The 16,760-nt window shown below is 41.9% G+C and overlaps 2 protein-coding genes across 2 annotated transcripts; one reads left to right on the top strand and one right to left on the bottom strand.

The window, feature by feature from the left end:
• The first annotated feature begins 571 nt into the window (after positions 1 to 571).
• LOC111674125 lies at positions 572 to 2,590 on the top strand. Its single transcript, XM_023433350.1, is given in 2 exon segments — positions 572 to 1,465; positions 1,468 to 2,590. Coding segments are annotated over 2 exon segments (1,446 nt in total). The 5' UTR covers positions 572 to 1,062; the 3' UTR covers positions 2,511 to 2,590.
• Positions 2,591 to 8,277: 5,687 nt separating this feature from the next.
• LOC105702314 (membrane metallo-endopeptidase-like 1) lies at positions 8,278 to 15,274 on the bottom strand (the record flags this gene model as incomplete). Its single annotated transcript, XM_023433351.1, has 8 exons — positions 8,278 to 8,530; positions 8,750 to 8,917; positions 11,561 to 11,700; positions 11,775 to 11,842; positions 12,261 to 12,312; positions 12,400 to 12,458; positions 14,913 to 15,025; positions 15,098 to 15,274. Coding segments are annotated over 8 exons (960 nt in total), but the record flags the coding sequence as incomplete, so codon positions are not given.
• Positions 15,275 to 16,760: the final 1,486 nt, after the last annotated feature.

Raw genomic sequence — 16,760 nt, 5'->3', positions numbered from 1 at the left:
GGTCCTCTTTGAAGAGTTCCACTCTTCCATTCTTGCACTCTTTTACTCTTTCATCACTCTATTTCGAACCCTATTCCAAATTACTAACTCACAATAGAATTCGGTATCTACCTCCCGGTAACAACTATCAAATTCTAACTCTTCAAATATGAATCGCAACTTATTAGCCACCCTTGCTAAGTAAGGCAAAGCGCACCTTGCAAGCAAAGAATTCCGCGTCAGCATTCCGCGATAGATACGCGGACGTATCTCGATTACACTTCCGCGAGGTGCAAGCGCGCGGCCTACAACGTCCTTGCCTCGACTCGCGACAATCTGCTTAGCGCAGCACATACTTGTACACCTTACCCCCATGGACATTGTACCCCTTATATTATAAATAGAACTGCTTCATTCAATACAACATAACGACTTGGTTCTCACGAAACCTTAAAACCCTCCTGTGTCCTCATTGCAACTTCCCAATACCCTTTGAGGACCAAAAAACCTATCGATCCCACCAAAGAGGTTGACCTAGCCGCTCGGGTTATCCTCTCTATATCTCTCGAATAATAAACTGGTTACGTGTGCGTACGAGTTAATATCTCTACAACAGAATACCGTCCCGAGGAATCAACAAAATTCCCCCGGGCTCGCCAGCCACTCGGCCGCCACATAACAGAACTGGTGACAGCGGTGGGATACCAGGGATCTTTGCATCTGCAATTCGATAGGGTCCGAATTAATCTCAATTAATCGGATGTCCCACTGACACTTTCATTTTTCTCAATTTTCATAAACTGTTTCTTCTCAACGAAATATCACTACCAAGTCATCTTTGTCCATTCTTGAATAAATTCCCATAAGGATTCATAAAATCTTTTGCCCTTCTCTTCACATATAAAAGGAAAATTCCATTTTTATCATTACCTGGAAATTTTTAAGGCAATTCCATTCCTGAACTTCCTAACCTTTCATAAATCTCATTAGACGTTCCCCATTCAACTCCACTTCCACTTTAAACAAACCTAAAATTCATTAAAAAATTACTAGCATACTATATTGCTAAACTAAAACTCTAAAATGGCTAAAGAACCTACACCAACAGATTTACTAAACCTAACCTATCAACACTTACAATCCGCGGATCAATCTTCTCGAATCCGCTGTATTCAAAGCGCTCTCAAAGAAATTCCTACATTCGACGGTGAAGAACCCCCACTAGCAGTCTTTTTACAACATTTAGAAAATGGTCTAACACTGATAGGATCTCAGGATGAAGGCCTCTATTTAACCGCGGTTTTAACCAAATTAACAGGAGCCGCGCGTGCTAGTGTGGAAGGTAAAGGCTTCACTACTCGCCGAGAATTTACTCGCCATTTAAAGAAAAGATTCGCACCTTATAAAAATTATGCTTCTGCCCTCAAGGAAGTAGAACATTTAGGAATTCGCGAGAATGAATCCATCCGACAATATCTCAATAGAACTAGCAGTTAGGAAGAAAAGCCAAAACTGCAATTCCCGATTCAGACGAACAGGAAACCAAGAATTGTAAAGAGAATCTCGATAAGTCGTTACTTTCACATTTTATTTGCGGCCTTCCCGTGGACGCCATACCTTTTGTCGTTGTTCGCCAACCTAAAACATTAGACGAAGCTTTTGAAGCCGCTTTAGAAATCGAAAAGATCCGTCAAGAAAGGAGAGTTTCTCATGATTCTCCAGGAAGGGAAGATTACAGGCGTGACTATAGAGATCATAGCTATACAGATTACAGAAGCCCCCATAGAGAATCACGTTATGAACAATTCGAAAGGAATAACCGAAAGTACGTTAGCTATCCACAATCACCCCGTGCATATGATAGATATCCTAGACACTCATATGAACGCTCACACTACGACCGGAACTTTAGTCCCGGACCGGACCGCGTGTACAGTTCGCCGCATCAGCAACAATCGTTATCGCCCTCCGAAGATGAGCTCGCACAAGCCCTTGCGAAGCTTCTACACCAACGTAGGTCTAGATCACCTACACCACGATACTCAATGAATGACCGTAATTCGAGTACACTCCACACCCTGATTAATGAAATAGGAAAACAATTTCCACCTCGTACGCCTTCACCACCTCGAATTGATAATCAACGGAATTTTAGGCCCATGCGTTCAAGGAGTCCCACTCCTGACCCTCAACCCCAGTCAGAAAGAAACCCTATAACCTATTGCAGGAACGGCAGAAACCCATCTCATTACGGGTATTGCAATCCACCTTCGCATTTCCGCTCTCGATCTCCCTCACACGGTCCACCATCTAAAGAAACATTAAGGAATTCTACTCCCATAAGAAATATGAGCCCTCGAAGATCAGACCATTTAAACGCCGAAGGCGCTTGCCGAGTCTCCAACGAGGCGAGCGCTATCAAAAAACCCAATCCCCGAAACGTGACATTCGCGGACTCAAAGATAAGCAACCAGAATGCATGGTCGCAAAAGCACCATCACCTAGAATCACGATTCGAGCGCCCGAATTAAAAGGCGGTCAAGGAACTTTTGTCATAGACAGCGGTTCCTCCGTGAATATTGTCCATCTCGAAGCCTTAAGCGATTTAGCACCCATGACTTCGGCCGAAAAACTTCCCATTAGAGGTATCACCGGAAATATGACATCAGCTCTAGGTACTACTACCCTTTCTATGGGTCATTCCAAAGCAACCTTCTATGTCATGGAAGAATCCGTACTATCATGTGACGGATTACTCGGAAATGCATACCTAACCCAAGAAAAAGCTGAAATTTCATATAATCTAAACACTATGGTAATTGCTAGTGAACCTATTAGACCTTTAACTTTTGACAATATAAGCGAATTCGATCAACTACAGGACGAATTTTCCGAAATCAAACAAACAATCAAAGCTCGAACTAGGCAACAAATAAAATTCCCCGTCATAAACTCCGAATTAGAGGAAGGATATCTACCAAGAGTACCCTCTCCTAGAGGAGTATACATAGGAGAAGCAGTCGTAACTGTATCTAACGGATTTTGTCACGTACTCGCCACCAATACAACCGAGGAAGACATCGACATCGAGATACTACCACAGTATCTAACTCCTTGCGACTTCCTCTATTCCTCGGATGACGAATTTGATACCGACACTCAGCAAAATACTATCACTGATACTCGTCAGCGTACGGAAAACATCAAAAACATTTTGAAATTGGATCACTTAAATCCGGATGAGAAAAACCACGTTTTACGAATTATACATGAATTCCCAGATTGCTTCCATTTGGCTGGAGATAAATTAGGAATGTCTAAAACCATCATACATTCGATCCCCATTACGGATGACAATCCAGTACATACAAAACAGTACCGATATCCACCTATCCACCTATTCACCAAGAAGAAATTAAGAAACAAATAGCAAATTTAATAAATAACGACATTATTCAACCTTCAAGTTCCCCGTACAATTCACCCTTATGGATTGTCCCTAAGAAACCCGATTCTATGGGAAACAAACGTTGGCGCATGGTCATAGATTTTCGAGCCCTAAATGAAAAAACTATTGGCGACAGTTATCCATTACCCTGTATCACTGAAATATTGGATCGTTTGGGAGGCGCGAAATATTTCTCAGTTTTTGATCTAGCAAACGGTTTCCACCAAATAGGCATGGATCCCAAAGATCGTGCTGAAACTGCATTTACAACCCCCAACGGACATTACGAATACACTCGAATTCCATTCGGACTCAAGAATGCGCCCGCGACTTTTCAACGGTTAATGGATCAAGTATTAACAGGATTACAGGGAACCGAACTTTTCGTTTACTTGGATGATATTGTAATATACGCATCTTCGCTCCAAGAACACGACGTTAAAATTAGGAATTTGCTTAATAGATTAAAGGAACATGGTTTAACATTGCAGCCCGACAAATGTGAATTCTTACGAAAAGAAGTAACCTATTTAGGACACATAATTACATCCGATGGAGTCCGTCCGGACCCTTCTAAATTAACAGCTGTAAGAAACTTCCCTGTTCCGAAATACGCTAAGAACATAAAACAATTTCTCGGACTAGCAGGTTATTACAAACGCTTTATTCCAGACTTTTCCAAAATAGCTAAACCTATGACAGATTTACTAAAGAAAGACGTTAAATTTATTTGGACAGCAAAACAACAAGGAAGTTTTGATAATTTAAAAGAAAAATTATGCAACGAACCAATTCTTCAATTTCCAAATTTCAACGAACCATTCGTAGTAACTACCGATGCATCCGACTATGCAGTTGGAGCCATATTAAGCCAAGAAAAAATTGGACAAGACTTGCCCATTGCCTACGCATCTCGAACATTAAATTCCGCTGAAAAAAATTATTCTACCACGGAAAAGGAATGCCTAGCAATAATCTACGCAGTGGCATATTTCCGACCTTATCTCTACGGACGAAAATTCGTTTTGGTAACTGAGCATAGACCTCTCGTATGGCTACATTCAGTAAAAGACCCTAGTTCACGACTAATGCGTTGGAAATTAAAATTAGCGGACTTCGAATACTCCGTCATATACAAATCTGGAAAAACAAATTTAAACGCAGACGCTCTATCTAGGAATCCGGCTGTCTCTTCTCTAGTTAATTTTTCTCACCGAAATTTTCGCCCTAATTACAATGACTCTTCCTCCGATACCGACACAGACGATATCGAATTCCGACCAAACATTCGCAGAACCAAGAAATATTCTCGTAAACGATCAACGGTTAATTCCCTACCAATTTTACCCTACGATGAAGATCCTGAGTATAAACCACCTCAGCACATCGCACGTCAGGCTATTTTATCTCCCACACGAACACGTAGACAATTAGCACCCGTAACTTACCGAGAGTCAAGTTCCAGCGCTATCGAGACAGAAGCCGAGAATGACGATAACGAATCTCGGAATGAAAAAAGCATGCTTCCATCCTTATCCACCGAAAAAACTCTCGAGGATCCNGTGTCCTCATTGCAACTTCCCAATACCCTTTGAGGACCAAAAAACCTATCGATCCCACCAAAGAGGTTGACCTAGCCGCTCGGGTTATCCTCTCTATATCTCTCAAATAATAAACTGGTTACGCGTGCGTACGAGTTAATATCTCTACAACAGAATACCGCTCCGAGGAATCTACAAATTCCCCCGGCCTCGCTAGCCACTCGGCCGCCACGTAACAACGTAATCGTATAATTTAAAAGTTAATGAAAAGCTGTATGAAATTCTTATCATGTACATGGCCCTAAAAATTCTGCCAGGATTTCATTAGAATTCACTCCATCAGATTACGTGCAGCTCTAAAAAAAGAATGAAACACTACCGCCACTACAAGTTATACTGTCGGTAACGTCTAGGGTAATTCGTTACCGTATAAGTGTGGCGGCGTTACCGATGGTATATCTCAGTACCCGCAGCCTATGCAGATGGCGCTGCAACTATTAGAGCTCCTTTTTTATCGACACTATCCAAGACCCAGGGGCCGATTCGGAGTTGCTTATCGCCTTTCACATCACCTTAAGCGGGAAGTTACATCAAAAGTGTCGAGCCGAAGGGTCTTTTCGGGGAAGACCGAAGACTTTTCGGGGAAACAAGAAAGAGAGATCTAGGGACAATGAAGAAGAATGGAAGGAAGGAGAGGACCCTTCTAAGAGGTGGAAGAAAAATGAAGACACAGGGAAGCCGATCCAACCTTGATTGAAGACATGCCTTTTGCACACGAGCCTCCGGGCAACGAACCTGGAGCCAAGGGGATCATCTCCGTAGGGTCAGGGGCCTGGGCCATCAAGAGGTCCTCGAGCAGCCAAAACACCGCGCCTAGTTTGCACAATTTCTCTTTTAACTTTCTGTTCAGTTCACTCAAGAAAGAACCGACGTGGATTCCAAAGTCACTTCTGGCATCAAATGTGAAATGACTGGGCAACGCAATATAGAATAGGGCTCTTTATTCGGGATACGTGTGCAGACTGAAACCGTCGACATAAAACTGGCCGTTGGTCATCGTCCCTTGGCCGTTTCCAAGAGACGTATAAAAGATGGTTGGAAAAAAGTGTATACCGGGTGCCCGGATACAACAGTTTATAGGCTGATTCTTTTGTATCACATTAATACTGTGACGTGGTGAAATTCCCCACACGTCACAAGAGGTGTCTTTAAAGCCGGAGTACGGAGAGGTCCCCTTAGAAATCGTTAGTTTAAGGGTTTTTGTTAGAAAATAACCAGGAAATTGGCGATAAGGAAGTAGGTAAGAAGGCGCCGTATACCGGCCTGGGAGCACCGACGTTTAAAGGTCCTGAGGAGACGAGCGAGGCATCCCGCAATTTGGAGGACATGCTGCCATCGGCCGGTGGCCGACTTAACCATTTGAGTCCCCAGCAGCGCGATCGCGCTGTTCAGATTTCATGTCGAGAAAACCCAGCACATTTTGAGCGTTGTGGATAACTGACGGTGCGTCACCAATTGTCGAAGTCGCGCGCTTAGATTTACTGACCCATGTACATCACACAGCTCCTTCTTTTAATGTAAATAATACATCTTACAATTCAAGAAACGCTATCGCTCCAATTGGGATTTATCGACATAACATAAACGAAGCGCTATCGCGCCGCTTGGGATTTATCGACATAAAATAAAAGAAGCGCTATCGCCCTGCTTAGGTCTTCTCGTGTTCATTTAGAGAAAGCGCGGTTGCGCTGTTCGGGATTCTTCGACAGTGTTTTTTCAATACCCCCTGGGACTCAAATGGTTAATTAGTCGGCCTAGAAACCCACTTCGGCGGGGCAAGAGGGCAGGCCGGCTCCCGATCATAGGTTCGGCAAGGCCCGCTAGAGAGACATCGAGGCGGGAGCGGAAGTCCTGCCGACGAGACCGGCATTTGCCAAGGAGATGTGCAGCCAGCAAGGATCTCCCGTGGGAGGTGGCGCTTGCTTCGAGAAGCATTGTCCTGTGCCGAAAGGCCCCGTCCCGTCCCGACCAGCACCGTTCCGAGGGGCACCGTCCCGTCCCGCATGGGGTTTTTGTCGCCAGTCAGCTGCGCCGCCGTCTCGACGAGAGAGGTTCCGTCCCGGACCGACCTACGACCGGTAAGCCCAAACCTGCCTAGGGGGCCTCCTAAGTCGCGTTCCCTCCCGTACACCCGTATTCCGCCGGGAGTCAATTACCCATATGCCAGTAACCGTTGCCGTGCCAATTTCCGATTTCTAATCACTCGGTGATAATTGAAATTCTGATATGGGGAACTTAGGGTTCTTCGTCGCTTCTCCCGCGCTTTTCGTCCCTGCGTGGCACTTGCGCCAAGGCGTGTCGACTGCCGGGCGCCTGCCGTTTCCTAGTTTGTAACCGCTTTTTTGTGCGTGAAATATCCTGACGTCGTACGGAGTGTGCTGGCATCCCGGGTTCTTGTAAGTTTGGCCCAGCCGGTGATCGCGCGGCGGGCCAGCTGTGAGCCGCCATTTCCAGCGCCGGGCGGCACCTTCCAGTCTGCGCGGGCCGAGATATACCGTAGGTCGCGTCCCGATCGTAAATTCCATTGCGAACCAGCAGGAGATCCTCGCCCGCCTGTTTTACCGAGCCACCGTATCGTGAAGTACCGGACGGAATCCCGTGGCTGCGTCGCGGTGGGCGAGGATAGTGATGCCGACCGCGGGCCGGCGCCGATTGCGCAACTTCCGGGCGTCCCTTATCGAGGCACCGAGGGGGCCCAAAAAGTCTTCCTGGCCGGGTGTTGTGCTCGTAGCCCCCCCCCCCCCCCCTACAGAGGGGGATACCTCTTTCACCGCGACTCATTCTTTTTTCTTGTGCCTTATTGCGTCCCGCTAAGCGCCCGTCCCGTTCGATGGGCGCCCCCTTTTCCCCGTAGCGAATCTTAAGAATGTTATCACGGCGCGAGCCTTGTAAATCGGCCCGGAATACATTCGATCCCGTCGGGATCCCTTATCGCCATATTATCGGCTGACGTCCCTTCACTTCTCTTTTCTTTTTCTCCCCGACGTGACCAGCGAGTCCCGAAGGGACACCTTCGCACTAGGCGGATATTGCGTCAAACCCCCCTACTGTGCCGTGCCGCGAAGGGCGAACGGTCCTCGCGGGGCTGAGTGGCCGGTGGCCCCGGACCAGCGGGCCGGGTCGTCGTGCTGCACGTTACCGGGTCCCGGCAGCTCGAGGTGCGCTCTCGCGCACCTGATGCCCCGGAAAGTAAAACGGGTTTGTCGGGAGGGCCGAATACCGGGCTCGACTACTTGTCCGCAATTGATACCGGACTTAGGACGATTTGATGGTCGGGGAGGTGAACCGCATCGCAATAAATTTTAGAAACACATTTTTATTACGCCCATAAACTGCATTTATCATTTGCATTCATGGCACTGCCCTTTGGGCAATGAAAAGCATTGGCAAAAGCTTCTGTATTAGATAAAGAACCAATAGTTCGATGCTTTCCAATACAGTGATTGCTAGGAAATTTTGTTAAGTACGCCAAGTATACTGGCATTGTATTTTCGCACCAAATCTGTGAAAAAATAATGTTTACTTGAATCAAATTAATCGTCACATTTTAATATTCTCTTAGCAAAATAGCATTATTTAAAATATCCTCATTGAAAGTGGCAGTATTTAAAATAGTCTCAGTAAAAGTAATAATATCTGAAATAGCCACATTGAAAATAGTACCATTCAAAAATTAATATGCAAAAGCAATAACAAAGGTTCAATTACCGATACTACTTACATTGGCATAAGAGAGGAAAAACAACTGATCGTTTTGAAAATATTGTAAGCCAGGTAATCTCCGATAATTCCTTTGTTTACGTCTAGTTTCTTGTCGAAAAGCGGCATAATTAATATGAAGGCCAACATTGTCCGCCATGTTTTCCATTTCGGTCTTTGCGCCATTCACCTACGAGAAGAAGAAAATTCCATAAAAATTCATCTGAACTTTTCCGGAGATTATTAGAGACTAGACATTAAATATTAAGGTGATATGAAAGGTGCTGAGAAATTTAATCGAGGTCTGTAAATTAAAATTCATCTATACTCTTTTTGGTGGTATCATCATTTTGATTACTCAAGTGGCAACATAAGCTGGCGCGTCACATTTATACTTATATTGAAGTCGTTTACAGTGTTACGGGGCGGCCGAGCGGATGCGAGGCCAGAGTAATTCGGATGGAGATTACCCAAATCTTGCGCGTAACGTTTATTTTGAGTTTGTGAGGAGATTGATCCGAGCGGCTAGATCAATTCCTCTGGTGGGATCTAGGAGAGTGAGGAATAAAAAGGGGGTTAAAACGAAAGGCTATGTGGCGATAAGAGTTGTATTTATTCGTACGCGAGGTTTGAACTACAGTCAGCTGTGAGGAGCACACGAGGTGCNAAGATATTCCAATTGGTGGGGGTTTCCTAGGGCGCAGGTGAGGGTGGACTTCGGAGTCCTGCTGATGCGTTGCGGAGTCATCAGGTTGTTTGCCCCGGGTCGGTCGGTGACTTTTGGAGCCGTTTGGCCGGTGAACTCGTTGAATTCTTTCGCAAGAGTTTCGCGTTTCTGTACTCGGATTTCCATGGCTGACTCCGGTTAATAAAAAAACTAGAATTTTTCCCTATTTTAGGGTACGGAAAGGTACCTACGTAACAACAGTCTACATTGAGAATTGTACGAACTGAAGCGTTTCATATGTCATTTTAGTAAAGTAATGATGAAGAGATCGATAAAAAACTGTCGAAATCCCGTGAATTCATTATTCTAACGACGGTTTAGGACCAACGTCGCCATCTGTGACGTTTAGCTGCAACTAAATTCTTGCTCTAAAAACACGTGTTAGCCCCGATACAAGCCAGTATATTCTTGCAATCGTTGGTGAAAGTGACGGTTTTGATTTTGATATTGATACTGATATTGAAAATTTGAAATGATTTGTCTTGAAAATTTTATGAAAATATCTTCAACGAAATATTTAACCTAAAATGTCATCATCAATGTCTAACCAGAAAAAATGTCATGTAATCTGAAAAAGATGTCAATAATCTGAAAATCATCCATTTTTTACGTAACTCAACAAAATGTCGCCGAAGTTTTTATAAAAGCGTTCGTTGCATTGGAGAGGGAACGGTTCTTTATCAATGAGCGTGTTGTGTGCCACACAGAACACAGTGCGTCGCCACGTCGAGGGCGGAATCCAATCAGAACTGCATCATAAGTGACCACGAGGTTAGAGTGCAAAGCTGAATGGTTCTCCATCCTCTACGCGACGACGCGCCGGACTCAGACTATAATGGCGCCACTCGCGGTAACTCAAGGAAACTTGCGAGGAATGCGGATGCGAGGAAAGTAATGCGGGCAGAAGACGATAAATACGTCGAGTGAGTGAAACGTGACCTTGAATGTTTTCAAATTGGCGTAGCGTATAGTTGGTAGCTCTAAAACATCTGAAAAAATTACAGGCTCTACAAAATGGAACATACTTTCTTTATGCCAAATATAAATCCATAATAAGTTCTCTTATTTGTGAAAAAAATATTTATCGAATTGACGGACCGAACTTTGGCGCAAAGTATTCGGTGCGGTTCGCGCATGGTTTTAAATGTATTTGGCGCGAAACTCTACCGAGTTTCCTGATTTCGACAGTTTTAGGACCTACTTTAGGGCCTGCAAATTCACTTGGTAAAATGTGAAACTAATCGGTACCCCCACTTCTAAGAATGTATTCATCAACAATTTGATTTCTCAGATATACTAGGTGATTAATTTAACTTGAGACACCTAAATATCTCGAGAAATACGCATCGTCCGAAAAAAATTATTCAGAACGAAAATCATTCAGAGGGGCGCACGGAGAGGAGCTATCAGTTTAACTGTAGATGACGCTCTTGTCGATGAAAGTGAGGTTAGGTTCATTTTCTTAAACAGCAACTCCCATTTTTTTATTGTAGATTTGTATTCTGCGTACAAAAATAAGAAACTTTTGCTCGAAACGTTTTTATCGAAACGTACATTTTTCAAAGGTAATAAGGGTCTAAAGTTCCAATGCCCGGAAGACTGCGACACTCCGACTGGCAGTGTCTCTCCATGGTATACGATCATAGTGCCTTCTGGATCTGGAATCTGGAAGAAACGTGACTGATGCCGTCATTGTTTATGCTTTTTTATTGCGGTGGAAGTGTCGCAGTCGTCCGGGCATTTGAACTTTAATCTCTTGTAGCCTTTGAAAAATGCACGTTTCGATAAAAACGTTTCGAGCAAAAGTTTCTTACGAAAAAAAGTTTCTTATTTTTGTATGTAGAATAGGAATCTATAATCAAAAATGGGGGTTGCCATTTAAGAAAATGAACCTAACCTCACTTTCACGGACAAGAGGTCCATCTATAGTCAAACTGATAGCTCCTCTTTGTGTGCCTTTCTGATACGAATAATTTTCGTTTTGAACAATTTTTTCGTACGATTCATATTTCTCGAGGTACTTCGGTATCTCAAGTTAAATTAATCACCCTGTATATAGGCTGACTCTTTCATATCACCTTAATTTTGATGTGAGAAGTTACTTACATATGCGGTAAAATTTACTGGTTCTAGTTCATATTGGAATTTATTATACTGATTGATAAAACATTGAGCTTTCGCTCTGAATGCTCGAACTGATTCCTCGGACCATATCATTGGTGATGAGTCGTAAGCTAGTTTTCGTCCTTTAAATTATCATACATGGGATAATTTGTTATTAACTACTGTGCGGAATGCGTGAGTGGGAATAAAAACGTACCACTTTCGTCGAAAGAGTGAGATAATTCATGCCCTATCATTGAACCAAGGGCGCCATATTGAACGGGCCTGAAAAAATAAAAATGATTTTTTTTTTAATTCTAATTAAACAAGAAGACATTTTTTTAAAGAATCGAATGGAAACATTTCGTCATTAAAATGGCAACATCAAATATTAGCCCTTTGCACTCCGCACCATCCCATTTAGACTTAAAATGTCCCCTCAGAGGGGACAGCGGAGTGCAAAGGGTTAAAATACACAAATATTAATATCTAATTGCTACAGTCGAAATTAGGACGAGATTCAATTTTATCTCTTCTTAAAAGTACTTGATAGTTGATCATTTGTTATAAAAACGTAATAATCCAGTTATACAAAATAATTGGTTAATAATATTTTTTAATTTGTAGATAATGAGGGCAACTTAATTTCCCATACAAGGGATGATTTCGTAAATTGTTGTTTTTGTTTAATGAACACACTTACTCGGGTATGTCGTTCATGAAAAATGGTAATTGCATAACTCCTGCTGGCAGTACTAAATAAGAAACGAATGGAAAAAATTAAGTATTCGTATTGTATGCCTTCCACATTCTTTTTCTGTTTTGAAGGATGTGGAACTAACTTATTGCGTTGATTTTCTGGGAATACTGCGCATTCATTCTGAAAATTCCATCCTTCCATCTGAAATTACAAAACAACGCGACAGGATTTCCAATAACATGCAGACTTATGGTGACATGAAAGAGTTAGCCTATATTTATCTGAGGAGTCAAATCGTCGGTGAAAGAATTTCCCGAACCGGGTGTACCGATTCGTTTCAAATGTTAACACGTGACTACAGAGGCCCAAAAGTAGGTCCTGAAACTCATGAATCCACGCCATTTTTCATAAAAAATTCATTTACTTATCATGGACTAGAACAAACATGGCGTACTCCGTGCACGTTTTCGATGTTTTACGGTTCTTGGAGGCTTAGAATCGAAAATGAAGAGTTTCAGGATCTAGCCCGAACAATTTAGAATACCGTAGAACTGGAATATTATAGAGTCAGATGGGAACATATGGAAAATACTTTCACCAACGATTGCAAGAGAATGCTGACTTGTCTCGGGGCTAATACGTGTTTTTAGGGCAAAAGTTTAGTTGTAACTAAACGTCACAGATGGCGACGTTGGTCCTAAGCAGTCGTTAGAATAATTAATTCACGGGATTTCGGTAGTTTTACATCGTTCTCTTCATCATTACTTTCCTGAAATGACATATGCAACGCTTCAGTTCGTATAATTATCAATGTGGACAGTAACAGGCCAGCATAAATATAAATGACGGTAACGTAACGCGCCAGCGTATGTTACCATTTGAGTATACAAAATGACGTTATCACCAAAAAGGGTTTAGATGAAATTACATTTATCGACCTCGTTTAAATTTGTCAGTGCCTGTCATATCATTTTAAGAATTAGGAAGCATCAAATTTCAAACATCGTAATGTTAAGTTGATATGAAAAACGCTGAGAAATTTAATCGAGGCTAATAAATTAAAATCCGTCTCAAGTGTCGGGGGTGGAAATCATATAAAAGCTAGTGTTTAAGCAGCGAGCGACAGATAGAGCAACAAGATCGTCAGACATAAGAGTTGGAGTTACAAGATCGTCAGACATAAGATCAGAAGTCATAAAAGTAGACTCGCAGATCGACTCCAACTGACTATCTCATTCGACTTCACACAACAATTTCGGTTTCGATTTCGACGTAGCCATTTGGACCTTTTCGTCTACAACATTGGATTCGTAGATCCACTCTCGCGCACTATTCGAGGAACGAACATCGTTCCAAGGACCAATTCCCAAGATATTTAAGAAACACACACGCACATACATACATACATACACACTCCCAACTATTCTTATATCAAATTCCTTTTTTTTTATTTAATAAATCTAGTACACTTCAAATATGTTTCATCCTTCTTACACCTTCACCAATAACGATAAGTTCGCGTACGACTTGCTGAGGGGCCCACAAAATTCCTATCTCCCCTTTTTCTTATTCTCCTCCTTAATCGTGAAGGAGGGCGCGAAGCGTTTGTGCGGCTTCCCTTCCTCACGAAATTCCAACATCCTGTTATTCTTTTCCCAGACGTAACACTATACCCTTTTTGGTTGTAACGTCATTTTGAATACTAAAGGGGGAACGTCAACTGGTTCGTCCCGTTACCGACATTTATATTTATATTGGTCTTTTACAGTCTACGTTGATTGATAATTATACGAACTGAAGCGTTCCATATGTCATTTCAGTAAAGTAATGATGAAGAGATCGACGTAAAACTGTCGAAATTCCGTGAATTCATTATTCTAACGACTGTTTAGGACCAACGTCGCCATCTGTGACATTTAGCTGCAACCAAATTTTTGCTCTAAAAACACTTATTAGCCCCGAAACAAGCCAGCATTCTCTTGCAATCGTTGGTGAAAGTATTTTCCATATTTTCCAATCCAACTCTGTCATATTCCATTTCTACGGTATTCTAAATTGTTCGGGCTAGATCCTGAAACTCTTCATTTTCGATTATAAGCCTCCAAGAAGCGTAAAACGTCGAAAACGTACACAGAATACGCCATGTTGGTTCGAGTCCATGATAAATAAATTTTGTATGAAAAATGAAATTTCATGAGTTTCAAGGCTTACTTTAGGGCCTCCATCTTCACGTCATGAAATTTTAAACGAATCGGTATACCCAATTCGAAGAATGCGTTCATCAGCGATGTGACTTTTCAGATATATATCGGCTGACTCTTGCGTATCACCTTAACACATTTGCGACCCGCAAATTTTTTCCGTTTCAAATACTGAGTACCGGCGAAAATAATGAAATTCTGAAACTGGTTGCCGCAAACTTGTATCGTCACGTGTGATTCACGTCAGCGCCAATCAAGAATACAATTTAAAATGACGTGAATTTGCATCAGCGGCAACCAGGAATAGAACTTGGAAAGACGTGAATCACGTCAGCGGTCGCGAATGTGTTAAGAGAGAGATTTCAGAGATTATCTAGTACATTTGTCTTAAATAATAAATTGTTTAAAACTATTTTTCTTCCCGAAAATTGGAACGAAATTAGTTCACTCTTACACTATACTGTTGAGATTATTGTTTATTGTGTTCGTCAGCGCTTGTAATGACTTCTTGACCGAGAATCGTTTCTTGTTTAAGCCATTTCTGAAGTAACTGGTACCGATCGTTAACTGATGAGAAGAATGAAAATACAGTTGTAAAACTTTATGCATTAATAAAATCATAAAACTTTGTATACTTACGTTATTATAATATTCATCGATTGCAGTGTCATTTCTGTACCAAGTAGGATGTCCAATAAATTCTGTCAATTGTGAAATTTTATATATTGATGCCAACTTGCCCGATTGGTCTAGCCAGGCAGAATTATTTATCTGCAGTTCTAATTCATTTTTGTTGTTCATCAATATACTCCCAATCTGAAATACACAATTAAGTTGGAAGTACCCTTCTAATTGAAAATACAATACGTTGTATATTTTTGCAACAAAAAATTCATGTCAAGAGTATTATGTACATTAAATATGAAGCAAATTAAAGGACTCGATTAAAGTGAAGTGAAACTCCCCTCAAATCAGTCGACTCAAATTAAACACTTTTTTTTAAGGGTACTGGATCGAACAGTCTAAAACTTTGACGCATGACTCGTGAGTACCTAGGAATCATCCTGATATTTTCAAAATTTGAATGTTTTAATAAAAAATGTTAACATAGCCTAGACCAGAACCAAAACGGCGTCGAGCTCTCATATTTCGATCAATGTCCAATTATTGACGGCTCTAATATGAGAAACGAAAGTGTCAGGACAATTGGACGACAATTTAGTACACTCTAGTGATCGAGAAACTCGCATTTAAACGGGATAAAGGCCAAAAAAGTGTCTTATGCGCTGCTATGCTAAAACGATGGGAATATGAGATCTCGGTGTGAAAATCTAGTTGATACGAAAATCACAGATAGCGCAGGGTGTCACTGCAGTCAATTAGGGCCTCAGACACCATGAATTCAAGGGATATCTGAAGTTTTACTTCGATTCCTTCGTAATTATTGTATGAAAACGACAGATGGAGTATGCCATTTAGTATAATGCTCAATGAAATTCGATGCGGTTGTCAATGTAAAAACGAACGTCGGCAACGTAGGTAGTTGGAAAACCAGATTTACTGACGTCGATCAAGTTTCTCGACGTGTTTCACTTTACCTTCAACGGTATGTATGTTGTAACGGTTGGACGTTATTCGGAAATATAAACCTAAGGACACAAATAAATGAGAAGAAACGAAGGAGTCTAAAAGGTCTGTATATTGAACAAACAAGAGTAAATAAATAAATAAATAAGTAAACAAAATTAAACGATGCACAACTTATAAATGGAATAAAAAAGAGACCGAGACATATACGCAAACAAATTTAAAAGAATAAATAACAAAATAATCGCGCTAACGGAAACTATAAAAATAAAAGAACAAATAAATATAAAAATAAAATGCTACGTTGGAATAAAAAAATACATAACCCGAAAGAAGAACTAAAAAAAATAAAATATGAGGACAAGACGCAAATAATCAATCGCAAAGATGGGGGGGAGAGGGAGAGAGAGGGGCTTAGCTTGACTTGCAAGTGTGTGTGAATGAGCGTCGGTGCGACAATAGAATGAGTCGGCTTTTTAATGGTCCGCCGATTACAATCCACGGGCCGATGCTTCGCCAGGCCTTATAAGAGGAACGTGGCAACCACTGACCAGATCTTGCGTCCACGACCTTCAGAGATGTTCTTCGAAATTTAATCAACGGTCTTTTACCATGCCAGCCGACTTGCTGCTAATCAACGGAACACCGTTGAACCTACTTGTTCTCTCTCTCTTCATTTCTCCCTCCATCTCTCCCCTTACAGATAACTACTTAT

The sequence above is a fragment of the Orussus abietinus genome, unplaced genomic scaffold (assembly GCF_000612105.2).
Source record: "Orussus abietinus isolate OABI.00-Male unplaced genomic scaffold, Oabi_2.0 scaffold679, whole genome shotgun sequence".
Lineage (NCBI taxonomy): Eukaryota > Metazoa > Arthropoda > Insecta > Hymenoptera > Orussidae > Orussus > Orussus abietinus.
Note: the sequence above shows the minus strand (reverse complement) of the source record. Positions and strands in the feature narration are given on the sequence as shown.